We start from the raw sequence: 26,739 nt of genomic DNA, 5'->3' as shown, positions 1-26,739 counted from the left end.
ACTGTATTTAAATGCACCATAAAACACAAAAATCTTATTAGCGACATTATTAATCTTTTCTCGAGTAATTCTTTCAAGCAAATTTGTACTGTCGAATATAATATGGACACGATAATTTGAGAATTTGGTAATTTAATAATTCATTGCACTCTTTAAAGTTGAGCTGCTTTTTTCCGACACAATTCCAACTTTCTTGCGACTCGAGACGTACTTCAACAATTGTGACACGGTGGAAAGATCCCGTCCTTCTTCTCGAGCATTCTCGCATTATCGTTGCGAGGACCGATGGAGGGAGGAGCTCTGCGCGAGATGAATCATTGCTCGGTTATTCCTCAGCCACGCGATATATTTCAGATTTTTTTCTCTCTCTCTCTTGCTCTTAATCAAGAAACGATTAGAATCCTTCTTCTGGCCCAGACACTTCGGCGGTACATATCGGCCGATTTATCGCTTTATTTTTGCATTCGAGAAGCCTTGGGCGATCGCGCTTTTCCGTATTGCGTTCATCGCGCCGATACATCATAATGGAGTCGCATATCTACTCGAGCAGCCTCGATTCAGCGCGAGAATAAATGCGATTGCGCACGGATACATACATGTATATGTATATACATCATAAGAACAGAAAGAAAAAAAGAAGCAATAGCGCCGGACAACCTTGATGAAGGCGCGACCGAGATGCATAAAACGCCGTATCCGACTAATGCCACGTCTACGTTCCACAGATTCCGATTGCGTGTCGTTGAACACACGCGACATACCTGTATTCCGAATGGGGGCTTTGTTAGGATTCTCAATTGCGTAAAATTTTATTTGTATTTTTTGAGTACTTTAATTTTTTCTCACAATGTTAAATTTTTAAAATATTTTTATTTTTCAATGTTTGAGGGCTGGTATTTAAATTTTGAAATATCATAACTTGAAATTTATCAATTTTTGAGAATTGAAATTTTCAAACATATCAAAAAATTGTCACATATAAGTATAACGAATTTACGATGAACGTCTTTTATTCGAGTTCCTATTTTAAGATTTTTTTATCCTTAATCTGTATTTTTGATTATTATTACTCAGGCGCAATTTTTCATTTTATTTATCAATTTATTTAAAAACACTCGAGTTTCAATTTCCTTGATTTTTAACGCTGTAAATTTGATCGATAGTAATCGCAATTTTTGATTAACATCAACAAATAGAGCGTTGTTTGTATGATTCTTACATCGACGAGGATCTTTCCTTGTGCATGGAAAGTTGAACGACACCTCTATCCGAAGGGTCAGCCCTCAAGTCCCCGCCGCCTTCGGTTCTCCATTAGACTGACGGATGGTCCCCGATTAGGCTTTCACGGATAACGAACGAGCACCGGCCACGAAGAGCTAAAAAACCACATCGCCGAGCCCGAGCGCAGAAAAAGAAGGAATGATAGAGCAGCGGGTATAAAGATCCATCGAGAGGAAATGTTTATTATAATCCCGCGAATCGTAAATCGCGCCAAATCGGATATTCTTCTGTTCGCAACTTGCGCAATTTTACGCGTATCTCTAGCACCAACCAAAAAAATTGCGAAAAATTTATCACACACTATATATTGAATGTTTTCAACTTTAATAATAAATTTCCACGCACGCGAGAGAAGAATATTAATAAATATTTTTATTATTTTTTTTATATATTCCTCTTTCCTCGATGAAAGAAATTGATATTTTCTCTCGATGCAGGACGAAGGATCTCTTAGCGATTATAAAGCATAAACAGTAACGAGTATCGGAAATAATTACTTTCGCTGTATCTCGCGCTTGGACGAAAAGACGAAATACCGAGAAGGGGGGGGGGCAAGGAAAGATTGGCAAAAGGGGATATAAGTAAGTATAAGTGACTTTGCCGCGCGGTCCTCAGATAATGCCCAGGGCCACCTTCCAGGGATCAGTATTTATTGTGACGCGATCGAGATAGCGGTCACGGTACGCCCCTGGTGCTTGGCTTCTCGCACTCGCACGAATTATGGTCTTCAATATGACGACAGTTCCGTATCTCTCTGGCGAACTTGTCCTCCTCCTTCCGCCTCTCGCCCTCTCGCGTCAGCCTCTTTCCCGAGGGATCGTAAAGTCTCTTAAAAGGCTCCGTGACTTTTCGCAGTCTCCGAGATCGGGGGACAGACATGATTAAAATAATGAATGAAAAATCGACGATCTCTGCTCTACCGAAGTCCGTTAAATATAAATCATTAAATACTTTAATTTACTATCGCGATATACTCGCAATATAGATATTTCTCGAAAACGTATATCAATATTATATCTTAATCTTTAAATAATTTATCATAAAAAAATTAATTATATACATAATTGAGAGACACAGCTTAACTCGCTAGATTCAAGAACATGTGTTTATCAATTTAAATTTTAAATATTAATTAATGAAGATGAGAGAGAGAGAAATTTGATCCAATGTGTCTCATCAGAAAAGGAAGAAATAAATAGATCCAAAGTAAATGTATGGGTTTGCGATGCGATAGGGATGGTCGATTGAAAATTGTCGAATTTTCCGACGATAGCGGAGACGACCGGAAGAGCCACGAACGGCGAGGAAGGTAGCGGGAAAGTCGTAAACGTAATCGTGCTTTTTCAGGCGTCGCTACTAAACTCTGCGCGTTCAGGGGAGAGCCGTTTATAAAATATTTTTACAACGGCGCGAGTCACGATACTTTGTGCTTACATAGCCGACGACAAATTCTCCCTCCTTGTCCCTCCTTAAATCCATCATCAAAATTGCACGTTAGCCGCCGTATTAAGCTGTAAACTATGTCTCACTTTCTTATAATCTCCGATATCGTCTATAGAAAATGTAATCTCGACGCGATATAAAGTTTTCTATCTATATCCTTTAGCGTTCTCTCGCGTTTTATTCTTATCCTTGTTAACTTAAATATTTTTAAGATGGATCGCACTAACAATAAAAGAGACACGGAAGAAAAAATGTAACGTTTCTTTTTACATGCAGATATGTTAATTTTTTAGATTGTCTGGCTCTGAATTTATATCTAATGTTCCGAAATTGAAATTTTTATGTATAAGCTCTATAAATGACACGGTTAGTTCTTATAATAAATGGAATTTATCAATTAAAATTCCTAGATTATTATAAAAGCTATACGTGTGTCATTTGTAACACGGAAATACAATTTTGACATATAAATAAATTCTTCCTTTCTTTTTTTCCCACACTTTCTGCATTCTCTCTTCTTATACATAACCGCACACACATATCCTCTTGCTCTATCTCTCAGTCTGTTAAACAAAGTGCATCTCCCTTTCTCTCTCTTTCTCTACACAAAACTCTTTTCTTTTTTGCGATCTCCGTTCCTCCGGGTCGGTTCAAAGTTTCGCGATAAAATCCGCGATAGCGCGTCAGGGGGGCGATAGATGAGCAAAAGGGGAGATAGCTTTTGGTGCAGCAACGAAAGGAAGAGAGAAAGCGAGAGAGAAAGGGAGAGAGAGAGAGAGAGAGAGAATGCGCGAGCTTGCGAGAGGAGCAGATAAGCTCGATTATGATCCCCGGTGGTTAAAGTCGAAGTTTTTACGGTAGATAAGCCCGCACGAATGGGTTGCGCGAGATAAAGGTGAGTCGCCCACCTTTTCCCTCGTCGCTCGCTCTCGTGTCACTAAGAAGTGCGCCATTTTTCTTAATAAGGCTCTTCGAGGCCGAACATCGCTGCCCCCGCAATATGGCTGTACAAAATCACATCACGACGCGATCTTATTTTAAATTATATATTTTTATAATTGCTCTCTTGCGCGCACGTTTAGAAGTTTGATAGAACCATTAGAAATATAGACAAATATATGATTTAATGCAAAATTAATTTAAGTTACAATATGTGGAAAGATAAGAAAAAAACGATAAATGAAAATGTTAGATCACGACTTTTACAAACTTTTGAAGTATTTCATGATGTAATTTAGTCTTTGATAATATAGTTACGACGAATAAAATTATTATTGAATATTTTACTTTGATTGTTCGAGTAGTAAATTGCAAATTAAAATTTCCGCAAAATATATAAATGTATACGACAATAAAATAACTAAGTCTTTAAAAAAATCAGTACTCCAAGAGAGAATTATCCTGAGAGATTTATTGCTTCCTTTTAAAAGTCTCAAATTTAAAAACAGCGAATGAAACTTTCTCGCCTCGTTTTCTCTCTTCATTTCCTCGGAATTGAGCGATTTCGCCGGCACCCTCAGTTCGCATCGAGCGACTATGAGGATAGTTGCTCACCACCCTTTTCCTCCTCCTTTCGCCCTCTTCCTCACGGTTCTCTCATGGTTATGGTCGCAAATGCAAACGAACGTACGTGCCGGCCGTCGCATCTGCCAGGTGCGCTAAAGATATAATTTTTACGACCCCCCAGCAGAGAGAGAGCCAAGTACAACCCTCTCTCGTCGCTCTCTTCTTTCCGTACTTCTGGTTTCGCGCGATGTACCCTGTAAACGGCCGTAAATTGAATAACACCCCGCGACAGGATTTATGTAACGATCGCTGAAGCCGCTGAGATGGCGGCTTTTACATAGAGAGGGTGATGACTTCGCGAATCGAAAGAGTAACGCGGAACCACCCTCTTGACGAACATTCGCGATCTCGCACGCTTCTTGGTCAGAGAAGAAAAGAAGTCACCACGGCTTTAATAAAGCAGAGCATATAGAATAGCGAAAATTTTGCAATTCTCGATTTTGGATTCTCATTTCGATTTACTTTTGCAATTTTATAGAAATTTTATTTTTTGCCATAGCGCATCCTTTAATGTTCGAGCGAGGATGAGCAAAAACGAGATGCTATTTTTTTCGATCTCTCCTCTCCGAATCCCTCCTTCCCCGTTCGCTCCACGTGTCGGTTGCTTTATGTCCCGAGGAGATCCGTGCTTCATGTACTTACGACATTATTGCGGCGCCTGGTTACACCCAGATACAACAGCGCTTAAACCCGCGATCCTAACGTCGTCGGCCAACATCGCAACGGCGACGTGCATCGTTGCGACGCGCAAGATTGCTGGACACGCTCGTAAATAACTGCCCCACCCTCGGCAATCCCGCCAGGCTTTAACACCCCATTACGCCGTTCGCGAGATCCTGAAGAGGAGGAAGTGCTTCTGATGTTCCCGAAACATCGATAGGTCTTGGGTTACGAGGGATGGGAAGGTGTCGGACGAGTAGGTGTTAAAAAACTGCTCGTTCTTCAGATAAAAAACACCCCTTAATTTTTAAATTAAACTAATTTTTTTCAACGATATTTTGATTAATTCTTGTTGAGAATCTGCTATCAAAATTTTAGTTTGAATACGTAAATAACATTCTCTTGTCAATCAAAATATATTATTCCATTTCTTCGTCCATATAAATAACACGGACGAGAATATAGTGGTATGTAATAACACACAAACGATTTTAATTAAGACTAAAAGACTACACTCACCTCGTCCAAAGCCTCTCGTATCTTTACGGTCCGCCGAACGGGGGGAGGGAGGAGGGGATCAACAAGATGTTCGAGGGGGACCGTCGCGGATCAACGGCGGATTTCCGGTCTCTTGGTTTCGCGCCCTGTGAACGTCGCTTAAACATTGAGACGTGACCAATGCTCGTTGCCACGAGGAGGGAACGAGCCCACATCGGGCAATTATCGCTCGGCGGGAGCTCCCGACGTGCATACATTAAGCCTCCCCCTCTTCCACCCCGCCATCCAGCTCTCGGCTCGGAGTAGCTGAGGGACGACGACGAACGGCGAAACGACACCCGAGATTTCGTATCTCTCGGGACGGGACACACTTCTCTCTCGCCTCTCTGTGCCTCTCCTCTCCGTGCTCGACGTTTTAAGATCGATATCTGGCCGCGCCGCGCGACTCGCCTGAATGAATAATTATCAATGGACGGTGCGAGCACCACCTCGTCCTTTCCCTCCTTTTCCCTCCCTTTCTCTCCCGCTGGACATCACCCTATCGCGTCGCTCGCCATCGACTACCTCTTCGTCCTATCGGCCTGCCTGAGATCGTTCGCCATTCGACGTTGACTGTTTTCGCATTAATGACCCACGCCGCATCAGAGACTATCGTTGGTACCGTTGAATATTTGCGATCCTCGGGACGATATTTTGCGAAAATCTGACTTCTTCTAATTTTAACACTATTATAATTAAGAAGCATACTCGCGCTCGCGCGAATATGATGTAATAAACGAGCGAGATGATATGCGATATATATAGCGATATATATATGTTAAATTAATTAACATGAAACAAAGTTGAGACATAAAGTATGGAATTGCAGTTTATCGGCGAATGTGTCTCCTCGGGACCTCGATGTCGCTACTTCTTAATGACTGTCCCATCTCCGAGTTTAATCGACGACACGCATAAACCATATCCCGCCTCTGCATATTTAAAGTGCGTGCGTGCGTGTGCACGCGCTCGTGCTGCAAACATCATTTTTTTTGCACACCTTCGCGATTTCTGCCGGGTGATAATAAAAGTATCGCGAATCATTAAAATAAAGCAAGACTTAAAGTAAGGTGAAGTCAAGAGCGATCGAAGTGCAATGATTGTATACTTGGGATGGTTTTACAGTAAAAAATCAGTTTTTACAATTAAAAATTCCATGTAATTCCGTGTCCACTTTAATTAGTATTTAAGGAAACATTCGACTGCTGTTTCGCGATGAAATAATTTTAGATTAATCTCGACAGAGAGAGCTGTATCTCCCTCCAAAATGCTCCACTTGATTTCAATGTAATAATCGAAACCGCGATAATTTGTCTTCGCGATACGTTCTCGCTTCATCATCTCCGAAGTCGTCGCGATTTTCGCGCAGCTTCCTCGAGACTCTCGCTCGAGTATCTCGAGGCCAATCTCGGATAAACGCGTCCCGACAAGACAATTCTATCAGCCAACCACCCACCCACGTGAACCATTAAAACGTAGGCGATATCTAGACGCTGAGATCGGCGTCCTTCAAATTTTCAATTAGTCTTACGGAATATTCGAGAGAGCGAGAGGCAACTGCCTCTGATAGCATCATGTGTCCCTTTATTCTTCCACAGGCAATTTGAATAGCGACCGAAAGTGGATCTGGATCAAGTCTTCTCTCCCTCCCCCCTCTCCCTGGATCCATCGTTGGATAGGCTGAGAGGGGGAGGATAAATTGGGGGGGAGGGAGGAAAGAGGCCAGAGAACTCGCCTCTCGTCTAGCTTAGATCTAATCTCGCATTCCCGTGCGCTGCGTACCTAATTAAAGATCGATATCTCCTCGATATTATTGCCACCCCCCTTCCCACACGTTCCCTCTCCTGCTTCATCCTCCTTCCCTCCCGCCCTTGCCGCGTAGCAGGTTATTAAATTCTCCTATCTCGTGAGATCTGGACCGGCCGGTCCTGCCCGGCCTTATCTGATCCGGTCGATCTCCCGGTCTCGTTACCTTTCGGCCCTTCGTTCGTTCCCGTTCTCGTTTTCGATGGATCGACACTTTCGAAATTTCGTGAGGGATGACACGCCGGATAGACATAGGGGAAGCGACAGCCCGATCGACTCTCCGAAAAACCGGAAAGAGAGAGATCAGTCAGGTGGCTTTCACGCGTCAGATTAACGCGTCCATAATTACTTTATCCTATTTATTTATTTATTAAACATTTTAAATGTGATAACTGTTGATTCGTCTATTACTGTTTATTTAATTCCATTTATTTGGTTCTCTCTTCTCTTAATCTTCAATATCCCCGATATGATCTAAAGATCTTCGTAAATCATTTTTCTACATTTATTATTCTAAGTATGATCTAGTTATTTATTTAGTTTATGATTAGATTAATTATTTTATTACTCCAATTAATTTTTTAAAATATCTATATCCTTGACAAATGCGGAGGAATGAGAGTTTTAATTTTTCAGGGAAGAGACATAAAATATATATACTATTTTCTTTTCATTTGATATGATTATGCAATTTGACGCTAGATTACACTTCTTTGAAATTTATTTTTCAAAGAAGCGTTCCTCGAAAGGCATCTTTTATCCATTCGGGATTACAAGCGAGAAACAAAAGAAAAGGAAGCGCTTATAAACCGTCGGTGCTCCGCCGCTTCCAATTTGTGAAATCGCGCCAGCGACGTTACTCCTCGCCACCCCTATCGACAATCGACCTTCTCCTCTCTTCTTCCCCTCGTTACCGGAGGTTTTAACGCGGAACAGAAAAAAATCGCCGGCCCGCAGCGTAGCGGAGGAAACCGAGGACGGTGACAGATGGCGCGTGACGATAACGTCTCTCGAAGGTCCTGTTCGCGGGCGAAACGACCCGCGCCGGATCCTGTTCCTGTCGCGAGATAAACGAAACAGCTGCGTCTCGGCGCCGATCAAAGATCTATCTTTCTTTCTCTTTCTCTCTCTGCTCCTGCCCAGAGCGCTCTTTCGAGTGCGATCGCGCGGAAATAAATGAGCAACGTGTGCACGATAACGACACACAAATTCGAATACTTTGATTCCCTCGATGATTTTATTTAGATAGCACGACCGGAGATAATTTTATGTATCTTCTTAATTTTATTTCGTCTTTTTGAAGTTTTAATCCTCGAATTTTTTTATTTCTTTTTTCATTCTGAGAGCTCTTAGCATCTCCGAAGTATAGATGCTCGGGTTTAAAATGTAAAAAGAATACAATAATTTAACATTCAGGATTCGAAGAATTAATCTCACGGATCTAAAAATTCAAAGGATTAAAAAAAAATATCGTATATGATGTGGAGAAAAATTAACTGATAATAAAACTGACTCTTAAGTGAAATCACATTCCTGAAGCGGTCTGAGCGATACTCTTGGAATTGGTAAGAAGGGGAGGGAGGGAATCTTCGGATTTTAATCCTAGGCGAGTCTAATCGCTACTCTGCGATCGAGTGGCAGGAGATTAGGCCGACCAGTTGATATAAAAGACCAATTCGAGGGGAAGAAAAAATAAAAAGAGATTAGACCAGAGAGAGAAAGAGGGGCGAGGGACGGGAAGAAGAGGGAAGATGTTCGAACGAAAGCTGTTCATGATCGCCAAACAAATTAGTGAGATAGAAAAGATAGTGTCGAAGAGAGGGGAGAAGTATTTCGATCAACAGACTGGTTAATATCGGGTAATTTCGGATAAAGAAAACATCTCTGTGTGAGCTCGATACAGTTGCATCAATACGGTCGTATGATTAGCATGTCGATAACGTTTGTGGAAACTGTATATGAAAATCTTTGATATTACAATAGATTAAGAGATGATAGTTTGTTTTAAAAGAAAAAAAAGCATATTAATATTAATATAATTAATATAAATTAAAAAAGAGAAAACAAAAAAATTCTCCCTTGAAATTAAAAATTTTAATATGTGAACAATAATCTCTTTAGATCTTAATTGAATCGTTTTATCATAATCAACCAACTTTATCTTAATTATAATCGTTTGCATTTTAATTATTTAAGTTCTCTCAATTCTAATACGCATCACAATTGAGGTTGACATTTTACCAAAACTACAATTATCCCGATATTCTAATCGCGTACCAGGCATCAAAAGAGAGAAAGAAGAAAAAGCTAGAGAGAGAGAGAGAGAGAGAGAGAGAGAGAGAGAGAGAGAGAGAGAGAAAGAGGCAATCGCTCTTTGATACTTTTATTATTAAAGGTTAATAACAATTACCGACACACTATAGCCGCTCATCGCGAATCGCGGCACTTATTACAGCTTTTCGCAACGAGAGCTAATCGTGATTAAGTGGTAACGGTCGAAAGTCGGAACGTCGGCGTTTTATCAACGCCAAATATCAGGCTTATCGTCGTCCTTTAAGATAATTACTATGATCGTTGTCCTTACGAAGGAGAAGGTGGAGGAGGCGTAAACGCAAAGTACGAAGGCGGAGGTGGCGACGATGGAGGCTCGCTCCGCATGAATAATGCGCTCCACGACGCGATCCGAGCTTCCCAGAAGACCGTCGTTGAACTGTGATACTACCTTGGGTACTGATCCAAAGTATTGGACGACACAATAAAGCTGTTACGTATCTGGCTCTCACGAAAGATTGCGAATCAGAGGCTCTCAATGTTCCGACACAATATACTTATTAAAGCATATAAAATGAGAAAATTCTGAATCTTAATAAGATAAATTGTCAGGAATACTAGAACTCGGATGTTGCAAATTTTGACATATAGGTTGAAAAGCAGAATTTGAGAAAATATTTAAACTCTGATTAAAATTCTCTGCAATCTTTGAAATATTGAATCATCAGAATTCTAAAATATTAGAATTTAGTAAAAAATATAGAATAATATATTAGAATATTTATAAATAAAATATTTTTTACTAGAATTGTTGAATTTGATGATTTTTTACTTAAAGTAGTATACTTGAAAAATACTAATAATAGAATTATTAAGATTATTAAGAGATTATTAGAATTATTAAAAAATATTCCATCTGTCACGTATTCTCTACGTTGAAAAAAAAATTAATTTCAAAATAACAAAGCTCTTTTTTCCGTTCTCCAAGTTTTGTCCGTTTAATTTGGTGACGATCGATTGTCGTGCAAAATTAAAGTGCTGGAAATCGAACTCCACGACTTTTGCACCGCGCCTTCGATTCGATATTCCACGAAGGGCGACACGTCGATCGCAAACTTCCCCTCGCAAGGGAGAAGCTCTCGCGAGTTGAGCTCTCACTTAGCGGCCGCGTTGTCACGATCGGGACCTTAGCGACATTAGCATATCTCCACGATGCAGCGTGTAAGGGGTGCGAACGGGGGGTGCGAGCGAAGGAAGAGAGGGAAAGGGAGACAAAGCAAATGGACACGGAACGGTATATGCGCGATCTCCTCACGGGTCGTGAAAAGGCACCCACGATTCGTAATGCGAATCGGTAATGGGGGGACAGAGGGAAAGAGCTCAGAAAGGGGGAAGGAAGGGTGAAGGGAAAGTAGAAGACTCACTCAGCGAGCTCTTGCTGCCTGTTACCTGTACGTCGCGTGTTTGCCTACCCGCGTCACGATCAGGATCCTATTTGCATAGCGCCGATGAAGCTGCTACCGTCTTGCCGCCCGCAATCCTGCTTTCTCGTTTCCGAAGGATTCGCATACGTTAGTCTAGTTTGAAGAGTATTGTTGTGCGCAAGTCGTGGCCTACCCTCGATCAAAGGGTATATCTGAAATTATAGAAATCACACACCACGTAATTAAAAAATATATCCCACATTAGGGTGGAATTTTATTTTTATATATTTAGTGATTGAAAAATAAATTTTTTACAAGTAACGAAAAGTGTTTTTTTTAAATTACATTTGATAATTAATTGGAAGACAGTTTGTAAAAGTTTCGAAAGTCTAGAAATTTTATAAGATTTAATTGCGAGGAGGAAGAGGGAGGAGGAGGAAAGAAAAGTGTCGATGTCGACTGAAGGGGTGAGAAAGAAAGGTATAAGCGGTATAATAAATGCTCCGCATACCTACTTATTACTTTAACGAGCGGACGTTTTTTGCATCACGCGTACTTTCGGTCACGGAAAGTGCGATGATTTACCGAGACATCACGTGCGTTCGCGCGACTTGTCAAGAGTATGTCTCACCTACGCATCTCTGATCGTTTATCGATCTTTGTCTCATTAAATTAACATTAAATTAACATATTCGCCCCCTGGTTGTTTCTTCATATATATAATTTAATTTCACCATCTTTTTGCATCACAAACCACGTTTTATCTTGATCTTCGAAATGATATACGTAGTGCTGTAACGTTTCTATTCTTTTGATGCATTAAAGAGTTAGATAATTTAATAGAAATTATAATATTAGAGAAATAAATATAATTTCTCCGCAAGTGAAAAAATTTCTTTAATTTTTTTCCAAAAGTGTGATTAACAAAAGGATAGAAGATTTACGAGATGCAAAGTAATAAGCGCTCTCGAATTGGACATCTAACTTTAAAGATTTAAAGTTTAAAAAATGCAGAGAGCTTTAAAAATTTCAAAAGATCTCGGGAGCTTCTTAATTCAAAATTTGGAATATAAAATATTGAAAAATATCAAGGGATCCAAGAAGGAAGGAACATAATTATGAACTTATCGTTGCGTGATGCATCAATTATATCGGGGCGCCGGAATAAATCGACCGGAATTTGAGGCTCATTAGCGGAATGGAGTATCGGAAGAAGGGTCGTATCGCAGGGTGAAAGGAGAAGGAGGACGGGGATCGAAAGTACGAGTTTCCGGCTCCGTTCTTCAGTGCGACGCCGAGTCGACTGCGATTGCTCGCTTCTTGCATAAAGCGGGGCCGAAGGTGTACACGGACGCGGCGGTATCGGTTCCAAGAAAGGCTTATCAGGCCGCGGATATGTTAATGGAGGCCGTGTTGTGCCTCCCTCCGTTCTCTCCTCCGCCGCCACCTTTTCGAGATATATTGCACCCCAACCGTCGCGCGATGGAGGAGGTGGTTGGGTTGGTTGGTTGGTTGGTTGGCCGCTCGTAAGCTGGTGGTTGCTGCTAGATGCAGCCCTCTCGCGATCGGCAACGTGTGCATTGTATAGGTATGCATGCGCAATTAAGAATGCTCCGAGTTTACGATGGAAAAATTTAAAGAGTAAAAAATATCAAAGATTAATTATAGCTTCTAATTAAAATATACGTAGAATTTAGATATATTTTCGTCGTGTGACAATCTTTTTTTTTATCCCTTACGCTAAAGCTTTAGAAATTTTATTTTTGGATTGAAAAATTTATCAAGTTGTGTGGAAAGAGAATAGGACCTTCAAGTTTTAGGATCAATTCTATTCTTTGAATTTTAATTAAAAATATGGTACCTTGTTTCTAATTATGAAATTAAGAATTTTCCTTTGATACATTCTCAGTGAAATATTCATGATTTTTGTTTCTTCGAAGTTTATAGAAATTTGAAACTGTGAACATTAAAATCTCTTAGCACTTGGTTGCGAATCTTTCAATGCGAAACAAATTCTTTGGACCTTGAAATATTCTGGCTACTTCTCGCTTCGAATCCTCCAGCCATTGTGTTCTCGGATTATCGCACGGATCCCCAGATCTCCGGGCCGATCGCGAGCCAATCCATGTTTGGAGATCTCATCTCGAAAATAATCTCTCGTTCGATAATAGAACCCCGGGGAAAGAAACTAACCGTGAGATAAGGGAGCTTTATCTACAACCTCTATCATACATACATCTCTCTCTCTCTTTCTTTCTTATATTCTCTCTTCAATAGTGAGATAGAGAGATCTATCCACGCGGCCTCCACCTCTTCTCCAATCGTACATCTGAGATCACGAAGAAGGAGCGGACGAGGGTCGCGGATGAACTTGCAGACGTCGTCGTCGCTAGCGAACGTATGCATGGCTGCACAATTAAGGCCCGCGATCAGTCCCGTCTCGAGAGAAAGAGAGAGAGAGAGACGGAAATAAACTGGAGGGAAAAAGGGAGGCTGTGTGCGCTGCCACGCCACGCCACGCCACAGTCGATCCATCGATGACCGCTTATTTACAGAGAAGCCAGAGAGAGGAAGGAACACGACCCGGAGTGTAGATGCGAGTGCTGGATAGCCCAGCGAGCTCGTTGCAACCCTTTACCTAATCTACCCAGGCATCTTCCTTCAAGTCCTCCCTCGCGTCTCCCTTCCTCCTCCCCCCCCGCCTTCTCTCTTCTGTCGCTCTTCCTTGCCCGAGGAGGCAATTAAAGCATCCGGGTAATTCTCGAGTCTCAATCTCTCGCCACCTGGGTCGTCAGATCTCTTCTAGAGGTCCTTGACGATCTATCGAGAAAAAGATGTCTAAAGAATTGCATGAAAAATTCTAAAGATCCTTTAAAAATCGATCGTTTTCAACAACTGTATACAATCTCGAAATTTATTCACGCGTTTTCTATAAATCGTATATTGATAAAAAATATATGAGAACGATAAGTGATTGTACTTTTGCAATATTTGCTATTTTTTATTATTTATTATTTACTAATTCAAATGTATAACAAATATCTTGTCTCTATTTTATGAGAATATAATCTCTTTTCAATTAATTTAATTTTCTCATCTCTTTCCTCGAAACTTAATTTTTTGTTATACAAAATCTAAATTCAATTCTCTATCACAAATTCTTTTTTCGATTGTCAATATAATTCTACTGATTCTCTCAATAACAGCACAACTCTCAGTATTGATTAGATTAAGATTAAATCTATCCATCAGTCTAAAGGCACGCGTATTCGCCGGGACCAGCCTTTAGATCCTGAAGACTATTCAGAGACAGCCTGCGCGTGAGCAAGCTGAGACCCCCGAAGTAGGGGATGAGAGGCGGCATGCGAAGGGCGCAATTGGTGGTTGTGTCGAATGGGAGGATAGACCGAGCCGGATGAAGGGAAGAGAACGTAGAATACGCAAAAGGTCTCTATAGCGAGGATCCATTAGAGATCCGGATAGTCCGAGAGTAGCATCGTCTGCGCGCGCGTCGCTCTTTTTTGCTCTTCCTTTCGCTTTTTCTCTCATCTCGATCAGCGCAACTTCCTTCCGGATCGGTCTAACAACGATTATGGTTGTCTCGCGGGCTACTTCCGCTCGACATTGGCGATCTCGATGAAATGTACGGTTGCCTCGATAGAATTGACGTCCCCGCGTATTTTATTTTCCGTATTTTAATTATAAAGATAATTTAAAATATTTTAAGTTTTTTAAATTATTATATAATGATTTTATATATACCGATTTATATTATATTATTATCTTTTATCATTATTCTCTCTCTCTCTCTCTCTCTCTCTCTCTCTCTCTCTCTCTCTCTCTCTCTCTCTCTCTCTCTTTCAAAATTAAATGTGAAATATCACTTGAAGGAACGAGAAGTCTCAGAATATTTTTTCTATCATTTTTGCGAATATTCTTGTTATTTTATTTGTGCTGATAAGTGTCTCTTATTTGTAATTTCAGGGGAGGATGAAGAATGGAGTGACTCGGAGAAGACCCCGTCGGTGAGCAGCGGCGTGGACGGTGGCGGATCCGCGGTGTCGAGTCCAATCGCGCCACCGGTGGTTGAAGAGGACTCGAGTTTACCGCCTCCTCCAAGACTCAACCCTACATCATCCTCAACGAGTTCCTCCGCTAGCGAGGATATCAGACTGCGCCTGAGCGTGCTTTCGGAGGATACTAGGAAGCGTCTGGTCAGCCTTACCGAGGATATCGAGGTGCGTTCATTTGGATGTGTGAATAAGTTGGCACCCCTGTTATCCTATCACAGTTCTGTTAAGAGTTCTGAGTTATTTAGAACCATAGGAAGAATTCTTGATAATTTTTAGAAATAGTTCCGGTCATTACGATAACGAAAATCAGTTTCAAAAAATAAGGGTGCCAACTTCACATTTTTTTACACATCGAGTTCTAATAGTTTTGAGCAGAGTTTTAAGGTTCTTTTAAATAGTTATATAGTTGCTGATTATTTTTTGAAAGAGTTCTGCAATTTTTAGATAAAAAAACGTATCTTCGATACTGAAAGTATGTTTTTTTATCTCTATAAAAATTGCAAAACTCTTTCAAAAAATAATCAGGAACTATGTAACTATTAAACAATATAAATTTAATCACCTCACGGTTGCTCCTTTGTTGCCCGATGCCTCCCCGGGCCTCCTTCTCGTACAAGTTTCGAAGCACTTGCACTCGCGTTACTTTTTCTCGTTCGCGACGCGCGGCGACGCCCGGGTTTTAGCTATCACAATCTTCGACGCGTTTCGGTAAAACGCGAGACTCGCGAGAGCTTATTCGCGCGCGAATAAAACCGAAGCTCCATTTTCGCGTCGCCGCTTTCTCCAAGACCCACTTTTCGCAGGGGTTTATAGAACGAAGATGATCAAGAGAGCGACTTGGTCGCGACGCACTCAAGTCGCCGAAGGATGCAGCGAGACGAACATTGAGCGCGATTCATTACGATCGACGAGATGAATTTCACGTGTGCGATCGCGATTACGATGTCGGTACGCGCGACGCGATCGGATTTATACGACAATTAACGGCCAAAGACGCTAATTAATACACTCGTCTTTTCGCGGACCAGCAAGAAGCGCGCGACCGTTGATTACGAACGATGGAAAATACCACGAGAATGTAGCAGCACGTATCGAACGAAGATGGCGACTTGGCCGCGACGTACTGAAGTTGCCGAAGGACGCAAGCGAGACGAATATTGAGCGAGATTCACGGCCGACGAGATCAATCTCACGCGTGCGACGCGATCGGATTTATACGATAATTAACCACCAAAGACGCTAATTAATACACTCGTCCTTTCGCGAACCGGTAAGAAGCGCGCGACAATTAATCACGAACAACCGAAGAAGAGCACTGGAGGTGGAGCTAGACTGGCATGGCACTGCCAGGTTCGGAACGCGCAGCGACACGCGCGCCACGTCGTAGTGGTGGGGGTATGTAGAGGTTGCGACGTGGGAGCTCGGCCAATCACGTCGCGACTACATGCCCCCACCAGATCGTAGTGGTGGCGATATGTAGTCGCGACGTGATTCGCTGAACCTTGGACGTACGTTGCGTCGCGAGCTCTACAATGCCCCACCACTACGACTTGTCGCGACGTGTCGTTGGTCGTTGCGCGTTCCGAACCTGGCAGTGCCAGTCTAGCTCCACCTCCAGTGCTCTTCTTCGATTCTTCGTGATCAACGGTCCGCGAAAGGACGTGTCGTTGGTCGTTGCGCGTTCCGAACCTGGCAGTGTCAGTAGTGGTGGGGGTATGTAGTCGCGACGTGATTCGCTGAACCTTGGACGTACGTTGCGTCGCGAGCCCTACAATGCCCCACCACTACGACTTGTCGCGACGTGTCGTTGGTCGTTGCGCGTTCCGAACCTGGCAGTGCCAGTCTAGCTCCACCTCCAGTGCTCTTCTTCGATTCTTCGTGATCAACGGTCCGCGAAAGGACGAGTGTATTAATTAGCGTCTTTGGTGGTTAATTATCGTATAAATCCGATCGCGTCGCACGTACCAATATCGTAATCACGATAGCTAAAACCCGGGCGTCGCCGCGCGTCGCGAACGAAAAAAAATAGCGCGAGTGCAAGTGTTTCGAAACTTGTACGAGAAGGAGGCCCGGGGAGGCATCGGGCAACAAAGGGAGCAACCGTGAGGTGAGTAAATTTAAATTGTTTAATAGTTACATAGTTTCTGATTATTTTTTGAAAGAGTTTTGCAATTTTTATAGAGATAAAAAAATAACATACTTTCAATATCGAAGATATTTTAGAAATATCTGATTAATATTTATCACAATAAAAATAATAATATCTATTACAATAAAATATAAAATATGTTTGATTAATTTTACTATGCAGTTTAGTAAAATCATGATTTTCAGGATAAATTCTAAGAAAAAATTCTCTTACTTAGTGTATGTACACTTAATTTTTAATTAATAAAAAATAAATATGTGCACAGGTCGCTAGGAGCATACGAGACCGCCATGCGCCGCCGTCTAGAAGCATGCGGACACGGGAGTCGAGTCCCAAGGACGTCGACGAGGAGCAACAGGCTGTTAGGGACGAAGAGTGCCAGCCGAGGCCGTCGTCGTCCACTGCCATTAGGAGACGAGACTCCGTCTGTCGCAGGGACTCGGAGGACTCCGTCACCGCGGTGGCCACCGAGGCCAAGAGGATGAGACTCGACGACGAGGCAGCACCAAGACTGAGACTCAATGCTAGTCTGGCGACGGATCCCGCATTGCGACCCGCCGCTGTCGCCGCACTTACCGTGAAGCCGGAGAACACGTCGCCGCCGAACCAGACGCCGCCGCTTCCAGCCGGGCTTCAGAACGGTGACTATAGTTCCGATCGGATCGATTATTAGTATTTTTCCTCTTTATTTCAATTCAGGAACATCTAAAACAGAAAAATTTTAGATCGAAACTCAAAATTCCGAATTTTAAGATATATTTAAAGTTTTCACGAATTTTAGAAAAGATATGAAGAACATTCATGAGTTTGCTCTTCCAGAATCTGACAAGCCTTTGAGATTCGTGAGAATAAAAAATAATAAGATCTCGTGATGAAATTAATTTCATAGCGATCGCATCGGGCCGACTGTTCGTCCTGCCGACTGATGGCAAGGAGACGATCACGGTGGAGCCGGCGAGACTCCCAATCGGCCTGACCTGTTTGCCATGCGGTATCCGGTTCAGCTCGCTGAGCACCCTCGAGGCCCATCGCACCTTCTACTGCGCCCATCGACCGCGTGCGGACGAGGACACGACGAATGACGAGGACGATGACGGCGGCGGCGGAAAGTCCGGCGGCAAGTTTGAGGTGCGAAAGGCGTACGCGTGTCCGCACTGCTCGTACAGCGCCGACAAAAAAGTATCCCTGAATCGTCACATGCGGATGCACGCAACCTCGCCGGCGCCGCCGACGATACCAACATCGGCGACGGCGGTGTCGGCGAATCCGAACTCCTCGACGAGCATCTCCTCTAGCGGTCAAACAACCGCGTCTAATGGTTCTTTGAACGAGGAGGCCGAAAGATACTGCAGGAATTGTGACATCAGGTTCAGCTCCTTGAAGACGTACAGGTGCGTGAAATAGTTTAAGAAATTCTGGTTGAAAAAACTTGTAGAAGAGAGGTCTATCAAATGGAATAATCCGTAGACTTATAAAAGAAAAATGTATAGGTTCTCCGATAGAAATACAGACGTTCAATTATTAATTTGATTTGTTACAGGGCACATAAGATACATTATTGCAGTACTAGGCACGTGGTGAAGGACTCGGTACCAACGCCGACGGCGACGTCGACATCCTCGGTGAAAGCATCGCCGCCGAACACCTCGAGTCCCGATGATTCGCCGCCTCCGCAACCCTGCCTGGCGCTACCCACCAATCCCATCCTTATCGTACCATATTCGTTGTTCCGCGGGGCGAGTGTCCTCGCCGCGCCGACACTTCCAGCCCCTGACACAGCGTGCTTCCTTCTGCCAAACGGTTCGTATCCATCGTTTTCAAGTACGAAGAATAATTTTCAAACTTTCTTCAAATTATGTGTTTGGCAGTATAAAAAAAATTGCAAGAACAAATGTACAGAGTACACATAATTCTCGAAATCAATATGAATATATTAGATATAATAGATAACACGCAATACACTTTATAAAGAATAATCTTAAGTAACGTCCATTTAACTTCTTCAGGTTCCCTTCAGCCAATGACGAGAGGCCTCACTCCCACGACCCAGAACGCGGTAGTAGAGCCTCCGGCCGTCCTAAGGGCGGCGAACAAACCCTCGACGCCGGCTTCGGTGGTCGTGGCAACATCCACGTCACCGTCTGCCTCGGCGCCCCTCGATCTCAGTGTACGCAGATCGCCGGTATACCAGGACGAGAAGGAAAACAGAATGTCACCAGCGCCATCATCCTTGCCGCCACCTCCGGGCAGTCCCAGATCTAGGGGCAGCGGTAGTCCTAGAACGAGATCCATCGGCCCGGCGCAAACGGTAGCTGTCACACCACCCGCACCTACGGAACTCGCCCTGAGACTCGCCGAGCTGCCACCACCTCCCGTTCCTGGGGTACTCGTCAAGCAGGGCGTCTCCAGGTGAGGGAGATTTCTCTTTCGAGAAATTTAATTGGATTTTCGAAATTTTGAGTTTTTGAACTTTAAAATTGTTGAGAAAATTGCGTAAACTAGAGAAATTTTTAATTTTTGAAACTTTACGAGATTACATCGTCCGAGTTTTGGTCTTTATATAGGTGCAAAGAATGCAATATCGTGTTCTGTCGACACGAGAACTTTGTCGCTCACAAGAAGCATTACTGCCAAGCAAGGGAGACGACGATGAGCAACAGTCCACCACCCCCAGGCACACCCTCGCCACCCATCTGCGTTCAGCTCATCTGTGCCGCGTGCGGCATCAAATTCGCTTCCATGGATAACTTGGTCGCTCATCAGGCGTTTTATTGTCCTAAGAGGCCCGAACCACAGGAGCATCATACGCGGTGTACTAAGTGCAAGGTAGGCAGTCCAACAGCACAAAAGAATCCAAGGAATAAGAAGACATAAAAAGAATATCTAAAAGATTTGTTAAACGTCTAAAAGGCCAGATAGCATAAAGAAAATTTACAACTAAAATTTAGAATACCTTTTCAAATACACTTGTAAGGTTCTAAAAATTTAGGACACCTTTTAAATATCTCGACTTGTTTTTAAACGTAGCTGAAATTTTTACTTTATCTTTATGAGGACCGGTGATTCTCTCTCTATCTCTATCTCTTCTCTATCTTTCGAGATGTTGGACAATTTTAATGAGACGCATGCTTGTCTTAGGCGGTAATAGAACCTGGCGGCAATCATACCTGCGCCAGTGGTACGACTGGTGGTTGGCGATGTCCGGTCTGCGGCGCCGTCAGCCCCACGGCCGGTGCTGCCCAACGTCACATGGATGCCCACCAAGGCGTTAAGGCCTTCCGATGCACGATTTGCCGTTACAAGGGCAACACTCTTCGCGGCATGAGAACTCATATCAGAATGCACTTTGAGAAGCGGGGCACCGATCTACAGGTGGATCTCTGCTCTCTCTTTCTCTCGTCTTCTTTTCGAATTTTACTGAACTGAAACAATTTTATATATAAAATAAATGTATTAAAATATATATCTTTGGACAAAATGTTTGATAAAATAAATCTGAGACGAACAAATTGTTTACTTTTATATAAAATAAAATATATGTATGTTTGACAGAATTCTAATAAAATATCAACAATTTGCTTCAGGAGGAGAATTACATAACGTGCGTATTGGATGACGAGGCGACGCTTCCGACACCGGAGCCCGCAGCTGCCACGACGCCGGAGGAGATTCCCGCAGAGATCCAAGTGAATGGCAAGACGGAGATACGGAAGAGCCCGCAACCGCCGCCGCCACCGCCGCCGCCACCACCTCCGCTAGTACCGGCGATCGCTAATAAGGTGAAGCAGGAACGCGAGGACACGCCACCGCCGGAGGAGAGTTTGGACCCCAGCAAAAGCGGTCCTCGCTACTGTCGTTCCTGCGACATCAGCTTCAACTACCTGAGCACCTTTATCGCTCATAAGAAGTTTTACTGCTCGAGTCACGCCGGCGAGGCGAGTAATAATAACAATAATAATAACAATAACAACAATGCCAGCGGTCATCCAACATCTCCGCCAACTGGCAGAACCGAAGCGTCGGTGTTGTAAAATTTTGTAATCGTAATGAGATCACTTTTTTTACCGTTCGTTTTTCTTCCTAGAAAAAAATGCTTTAAATTATTTGCCACGAAAAATTGATTCCCTCGAGAAGTAGAAATATTTTTTTTCTCGAAGGAATCGATTTTGTTAGTTGAATAATAAAGTGCATTATATTCTCAAAAATTAATGATCGAACTAATTTACTCAATTTCCCGAAAATATTTATCGTCTCGCGTTAGTGATATTAAAAGGGAGTTTATTTCAATATGTAAATGTCACATTTTTTGAGAAATTTTCAGGAAGAGAATTGAAACGCGAAAGATGCGATAACCGATTAAACACGGGGGCTGTTAATTGTTGCCAGTTTATATATAGTATAACGAAGAACTATCGGACTTCTTAATTGACTGCTACATTGTGTGATTTTTGTTGATCCAGGGAATCGTTTGTACTTATTATAAGTCGCAGATATCTACATGTACATACATATATATACACACACGTACACATGCATAATTGTATATGCGTGTGCACGAGGGTGAGCTCGCAGGAAAGGGGATGTGTAAACAGAGCCGTAATTAGATAATTATATATAAATTAATATATAATCTACATATGTATACGCGGTAACGAAATAAACTTTAATAATGCAATTGTATAAAAGAAGCTTTAATTTCTTTGTTCTCGTATAAGAAGCTAATATTTGTTTATTTACTTTCTAATTCCAAAATATGAAATAATATATTAACATGTATTTTATCATTTTGTTATTCATTCTTCTTTCTCATTCACGTTCTTTATTTATTTTCCATTTATTCTTCATTTGAGAATTAATTTAAGAAGTTTAATGAATTACTGTACAAATAAATAAAGAGAGAAAGAGAGAGCGAGAGAGAAACCCATATAAATACAAATTAAATATTTAAAAATAAAAAATATATCATGTTAATGATACGTATACGGCTCTGTTTGCAAACGATCGTCTCAATAATTGTCATATCGATTCAGTGTCCTGAAGAAAAAATTAAAGATATCAAAAAGAATAGACGAGACGCCGAATCGTTTTGTATATAGGTACATATACATATATAAAAAAAAATGACAAACAGAAAGAAATGCGACCGAGTTTGACGCCAGTACAATCGATTGATCGGTCCGGGCGAAGGTGTGCAATCACATGACTCTCCAATAATCTCGTAGCATTAATAATCGACATTATACCTTAAGGACGAATACGATGAGTGTAAAATGTTGTACAGTAGGCAAGTAGAATATTATGGAATTGTAGTAAGCGAATCTGATACGAATGATACCAATCTCAGCTTGTGAATCTGTTAAGTTACATTGCGCAATTATGATGCACATTTTATATATATATGTATATAAATTTATATATAAAATGTTGCGTCCGCGTTTATGAATAATAATGCGCGAATGCGTCGATAAGTATCTATTACGCGAGAGAATTTAAAATGCATTTAGCATTGTTGAGTTCATAATATGAATCTATTCTTGACGAGTCTAGAATTTCCTCGATAACAATTTCTTTGATAACTTTTATTTATTCATTATGATTTTTAAAAATTTAATATCAAATACTTTGATTATACAAAAAAAGAATTTAACAAATAAAATCACACGAGACAAGTATGAGATACTGATCGGAAAGTATTGTATTTTTAATAGCCGCGAGTAAATAATCTCGTCAAGATTGATTTTAAAAGAAATATCGACAGATCTTGTATATATAATAATTGTAATGAATTACAGATAGAAAGGATGACGATCTCAAAATAGCGTTTTCTCTAACGTTCATCATTTGAATTTTTATCGACGCACTCGGACCCGATCAAAAGCATCGTAACGTGTTCGCAAAGTATCCCTCGTTGCAGGGCGCGTGAATGTAAAATAAATTAGAATTAAGGCCAGTGTTACGTGTATACGCAATGTACTACTCATATCATATGACGAACTCGTTAATAATTAAAAAGACGTCGATCTGTCTTGTAGCAGCGATTGTCTGCTTTCGCAGCGAATTTCATGGCGAGAGATCCAAATATCGTGACGAATGTTTTGCAAAGATAAGTAATCTCATTACATTGTCCGGAGATTTACTCTTTCTTCCACATCCCAGAATCATTAGACGACATAATTTTTCTCTTCGAGCCGTGAAATATCTTGTCGAATGTTACGTTGTTAATTGCCCGGGTCTTTGTACTGCGAATTGATTTCGCAGATGATGTGTGTGTGTGCGAAGTCTCGCATGTATACGGAAAAATTTATAAATCCCCATCTGGTACTTCCAATAACTTGTTATAATATGCTATAAATCTGGTGTATATCACATTACATGCCATATCCACGATGACAAAACAGCTCTTTCTTCAACAATATATACATATCCTGTAACATCCTCTTGGGCATTGATCACCTAATTCCCTTTCTCAAACAAATGCAAATATTTTCGTGACTTAATTAAGCGTCTGTTCTTGCATCCTTTTTAAACTTTAACAATTATCTCTAGTAATCTCTATAAAAATTATTTTAGACTCGCAAAACGATGAGATTTAATAGGATTAAGTCCGTTTACGATTTAAAAAAGAAATATATGCTTCCATAATTTTGCGTGATCAATCTCTTCATTTCTACTTAGGTTTACAATTAGTTCTCTTTTACCGTTCTTACTTTGATAGACAGATTTTACGCGCGAGAATATACATCTATATCAATAGAAGTCTGTAATAATTATATATAACGTACAAATAAAATTTACGCCATTTACAACTCACACTTTTTTTTGTTGGTACAAGAGAAAAGTGAAAATTGAGATCAAAATATATGGACAGGAATGCTTACTGTGAAATACAGTGTTCGTAAAATCTAAAATAAAATTATACATTTGCAAAGATATATTTTGTTAAAGTATTTGGTTTCTTAATTATACATATAGCATGTAGAATTTTTAACTGATAATTTAATTCTAAAAAAATTTTACAAATCTTTACATAATTTTATAATCAATCTATTGAATGTATTAAACCTTGATATATAGTTGCGATATATTTTATCTATAATTATATTCTTGCGGGATAATGATCTTATATATTTATATAATTTAATTTATAACCGAAAGAACTGAAATATTCATAATTTAATTTACAACTAATAATTCAAATAATCGAATAAGAGATTCTATAATATGTATGCAACTAAAAAGTTAACATTTTTACAATATTCCCATCGATTCATCACTCGAATAATTTGACGACCTTCCTTCGTCGTCTGATGAATTGCTATTGGAATTATCATTAAGATTAGCCTGTAATATTTTTCTATATTCAGTGTAACTGCGTCCATATATCTGTTTATCTTCTTCTTCTCTAGGATCATTGAGTAAATAATCATCATTGGAATAATCAGAATTATAATCTTCATCTTCATCTCTGGAACAATCCGGATCAGTATCGGGATAATCATTTCTCCAATTGGATTCTGCATTTGAGTCCTCCGAAGAGCCTTCGCTTTTGTCATCGTCAGAAACTAAACATTGGTATACTGCTTCCTGTACCATTATTTCATTGTTCTCAAACCATACATCATCCTCGGTTTGCCCACAATATAAATCGAACACAAAATCTTCAATATCCTGTAATGTTATACATATCCATTTTGTTTGGTTGTCTTAGCATATATATATCTGATTTTATTCAAACATTTGTTGTATTTTTAAACATTTTATATATATACATATATAATACATATTATATAACTCTTTTATTTTTGACTGAAGAATTAGATATTTTTTGTTTAATTTCTTATTTACTTCTTACCATATTGAGCTAATTGTTTCATTTGCAATACAAAATTAATATTTTTAAATCTTTATTAAAAAAATATATACATTGCAGATATCAATGCAAATATTTTTGCGAAAATCTATATATAACTTACCTCAGATTCCTTTGCATTTTGCTTTGCTGTACCAGAAACACTCCAGGAATCCTCCACATCTATGAGCGTCATCCATTTATCTTCGGATTTTTCCTCATTCAATGTCTCCTGAGAACGCTGGCAATTAACAACTTTGTACCTTTCTGTGATAGGATCTCCTCCTATCCATTTCTTATTTGAAATATTTGCAGAATAACTGCTGTCGCACGTCCGCTTGACACCAACTTCTGTGGTTATCTTGGGCATAACTTTAGCGACATGCTGCGCAACATCCTCAGTCTGAAATCAGACATTCAGTACCGATATTAGTCAAACTTAGCGGTCTATTTTATTAATTTTTTATTACACAATTTGAGATAAATAGTTGTTTTAAAAACATTTTTCTAAAAAGGCGTCTCTCCTGTCTCAATTTCAAAGCATTCAGTTATATTCAATTCCAAAATAGCAAGAACTTTTGTATTTATAAAATTATGCTTGTTACGTTTATTTATTATATTTTTTTTTTTTGCTGTTAAAGTCACCGGTTGGTGAAATTACGCCTTCAATCTCGTATTGAGATTATATGACGTCTTTATTTATTATACAGGGTGTTACAAAAGCATCAGATTTGCTTAGCACCATGCGATAGAGAATGAAAATCTAAGATTTTTCCTCAATGAAAATGTCGAGGCATGAATAATTTTCGAGTTATAAGTGATTGAAAATGAAGAGCTTTTCGCAAAATAAACTTTATGGAATGAAAATATTAACAAAACTGCATTCTTCAGTTAATTTCAGGTCGAGTTTAATTTAATAGAATTTTAATTTAAGGCTTAGTTACTAAGATATGTGATGGCAAAAATTGGGAACTTGCAAAAAATGATGACCTCCCTCGACATTTTCATTGAGGAAAAATCTTCTTAGATTTTCATTCTCTATCGCATGGTGCTAAGCAAATCCGATGCTTTTGTAACACCCTGTATATGCATATTTTTATCCCTTTTTATTCTAGAGTGCAAATAAATGGAATTAAAATTTCGAATTCCTTTCCGTCCATCCTTGCAAATTGATGAATCGTAAACGGGCTTGAACTTAAACGTTCAACCGGTTTGTCGATGAGCCTACAAGAGATAATTGTGCAGAATAATTGGATCACACGTGTTAAAGGTAGATTCTCACCGGATCTGTGAGCGTGCCGGCAAATTGAACGACCGTTTGGACGGCGGGCAAGCTTTCGTCGAAAAGAGGTGACCCGGTTCTCGCACGTTTGCATGCGATCACCAACCTATCGAGGGGGGTGTCGGTATTCTTGCGTTTCACGCGCAAAACTGCAGTCATTTTCGACGCGCCAATTATTTCCCTCTTTTCTTCAGATCTCCACTTCCACTAACGGAGACACACAAAGTGCCAAACTATTCGCAAATTATCTTAAGTTGTATAACAACAGGAAATACGTAAACTTGTTCCTCCTCCACTCTCCGTCCAAGTGACGAAGGACGAAGGACGACGTCACCAAGTATCGCGCTATTTGAGCATGTAGCATATGTTCACGAAAGAGTGGAAACTAGAGTCCTCAA

The 26,739-nt window shown here is 40.6% G+C and overlaps 2 protein-coding genes across 4 annotated transcripts in view; one reads left to right on the top strand and one right to left on the bottom strand.

Annotated features, from left to right (window-relative positions):
- The window catches only part of Ush (Zinc finger protein ush), a 158,639-nt gene extending 134,619 nt beyond the window's left edge, over nucleotides 1-24,020 (top strand). For 2 of the 3 annotated variants that reach the window (XM_083053853.1, XM_083053852.1), the window contains 8 exons: nucleotides 14,973-15,226; nucleotides 17,476-17,851; nucleotides 18,100-18,601; nucleotides 18,751-19,010; nucleotides 19,217-19,619; nucleotides 19,775-20,036; nucleotides 20,349-20,582; nucleotides 20,795-24,020. In XM_083053853.1, coding sequence (XP_082909979.1) covers nucleotides 14,973-15,226; nucleotides 17,476-17,851; nucleotides 18,100-18,601; nucleotides 18,751-19,010; nucleotides 19,217-19,619; nucleotides 19,775-20,036; nucleotides 20,349-20,582; nucleotides 20,795-21,241 — 2,738 coding nt within the window. In that variant the 3' untranslated portion in view covers nucleotides 21,242-24,020. Of the gene's footprint in view, nucleotides 1-12,521; nucleotides 12,577-14,972; nucleotides 15,227-17,475; nucleotides 17,852-18,099; nucleotides 18,602-18,750; nucleotides 19,011-19,216; nucleotides 19,620-19,774; nucleotides 20,037-20,348; nucleotides 20,583-20,794 lie in introns of those variants that run through there. The other variant, XM_083053854.1, reaches the window with a different exon arrangement.
- A 220-nt stretch (nucleotides 24,021-24,240) lies between these two features.
- Nucleotides 24,241-26,678, bottom strand: Fs(2)ltopp43 (female sterile (2) ltoPP43). Its single transcript, XM_083053855.1, has 3 exons — nucleotides 26,342-26,678; nucleotides 25,184-25,462; nucleotides 24,241-24,878 (listed from the first exon to the last, which is right to left on the bottom strand). Exons 1-3 carry the CDS (start codon nucleotides 26,498-26,500, stop codon nucleotides 24,459-24,461), a joined length of 858 nt encoding a protein of 285 aa, XP_082909981.1. The 5' UTR covers nucleotides 26,501-26,678; the 3' UTR covers nucleotides 24,241-24,458.
- Nucleotides 26,679-26,739: the final 61 nt, after the last annotated feature.

Source organism: Prenolepis imparis, unplaced genomic scaffold (assembly GCF_030444845.1).
Source record: "Prenolepis imparis isolate NDT839.2.m4 unplaced genomic scaffold, iyPreImpa1.0 SCAF_14, whole genome shotgun sequence".
Lineage (NCBI taxonomy): Eukaryota > Metazoa > Arthropoda > Insecta > Hymenoptera > Formicidae > Prenolepis > Prenolepis imparis.
Note: the sequence above shows the minus strand (reverse complement) of the source record. Positions and strands in the feature narration are given on the sequence as shown.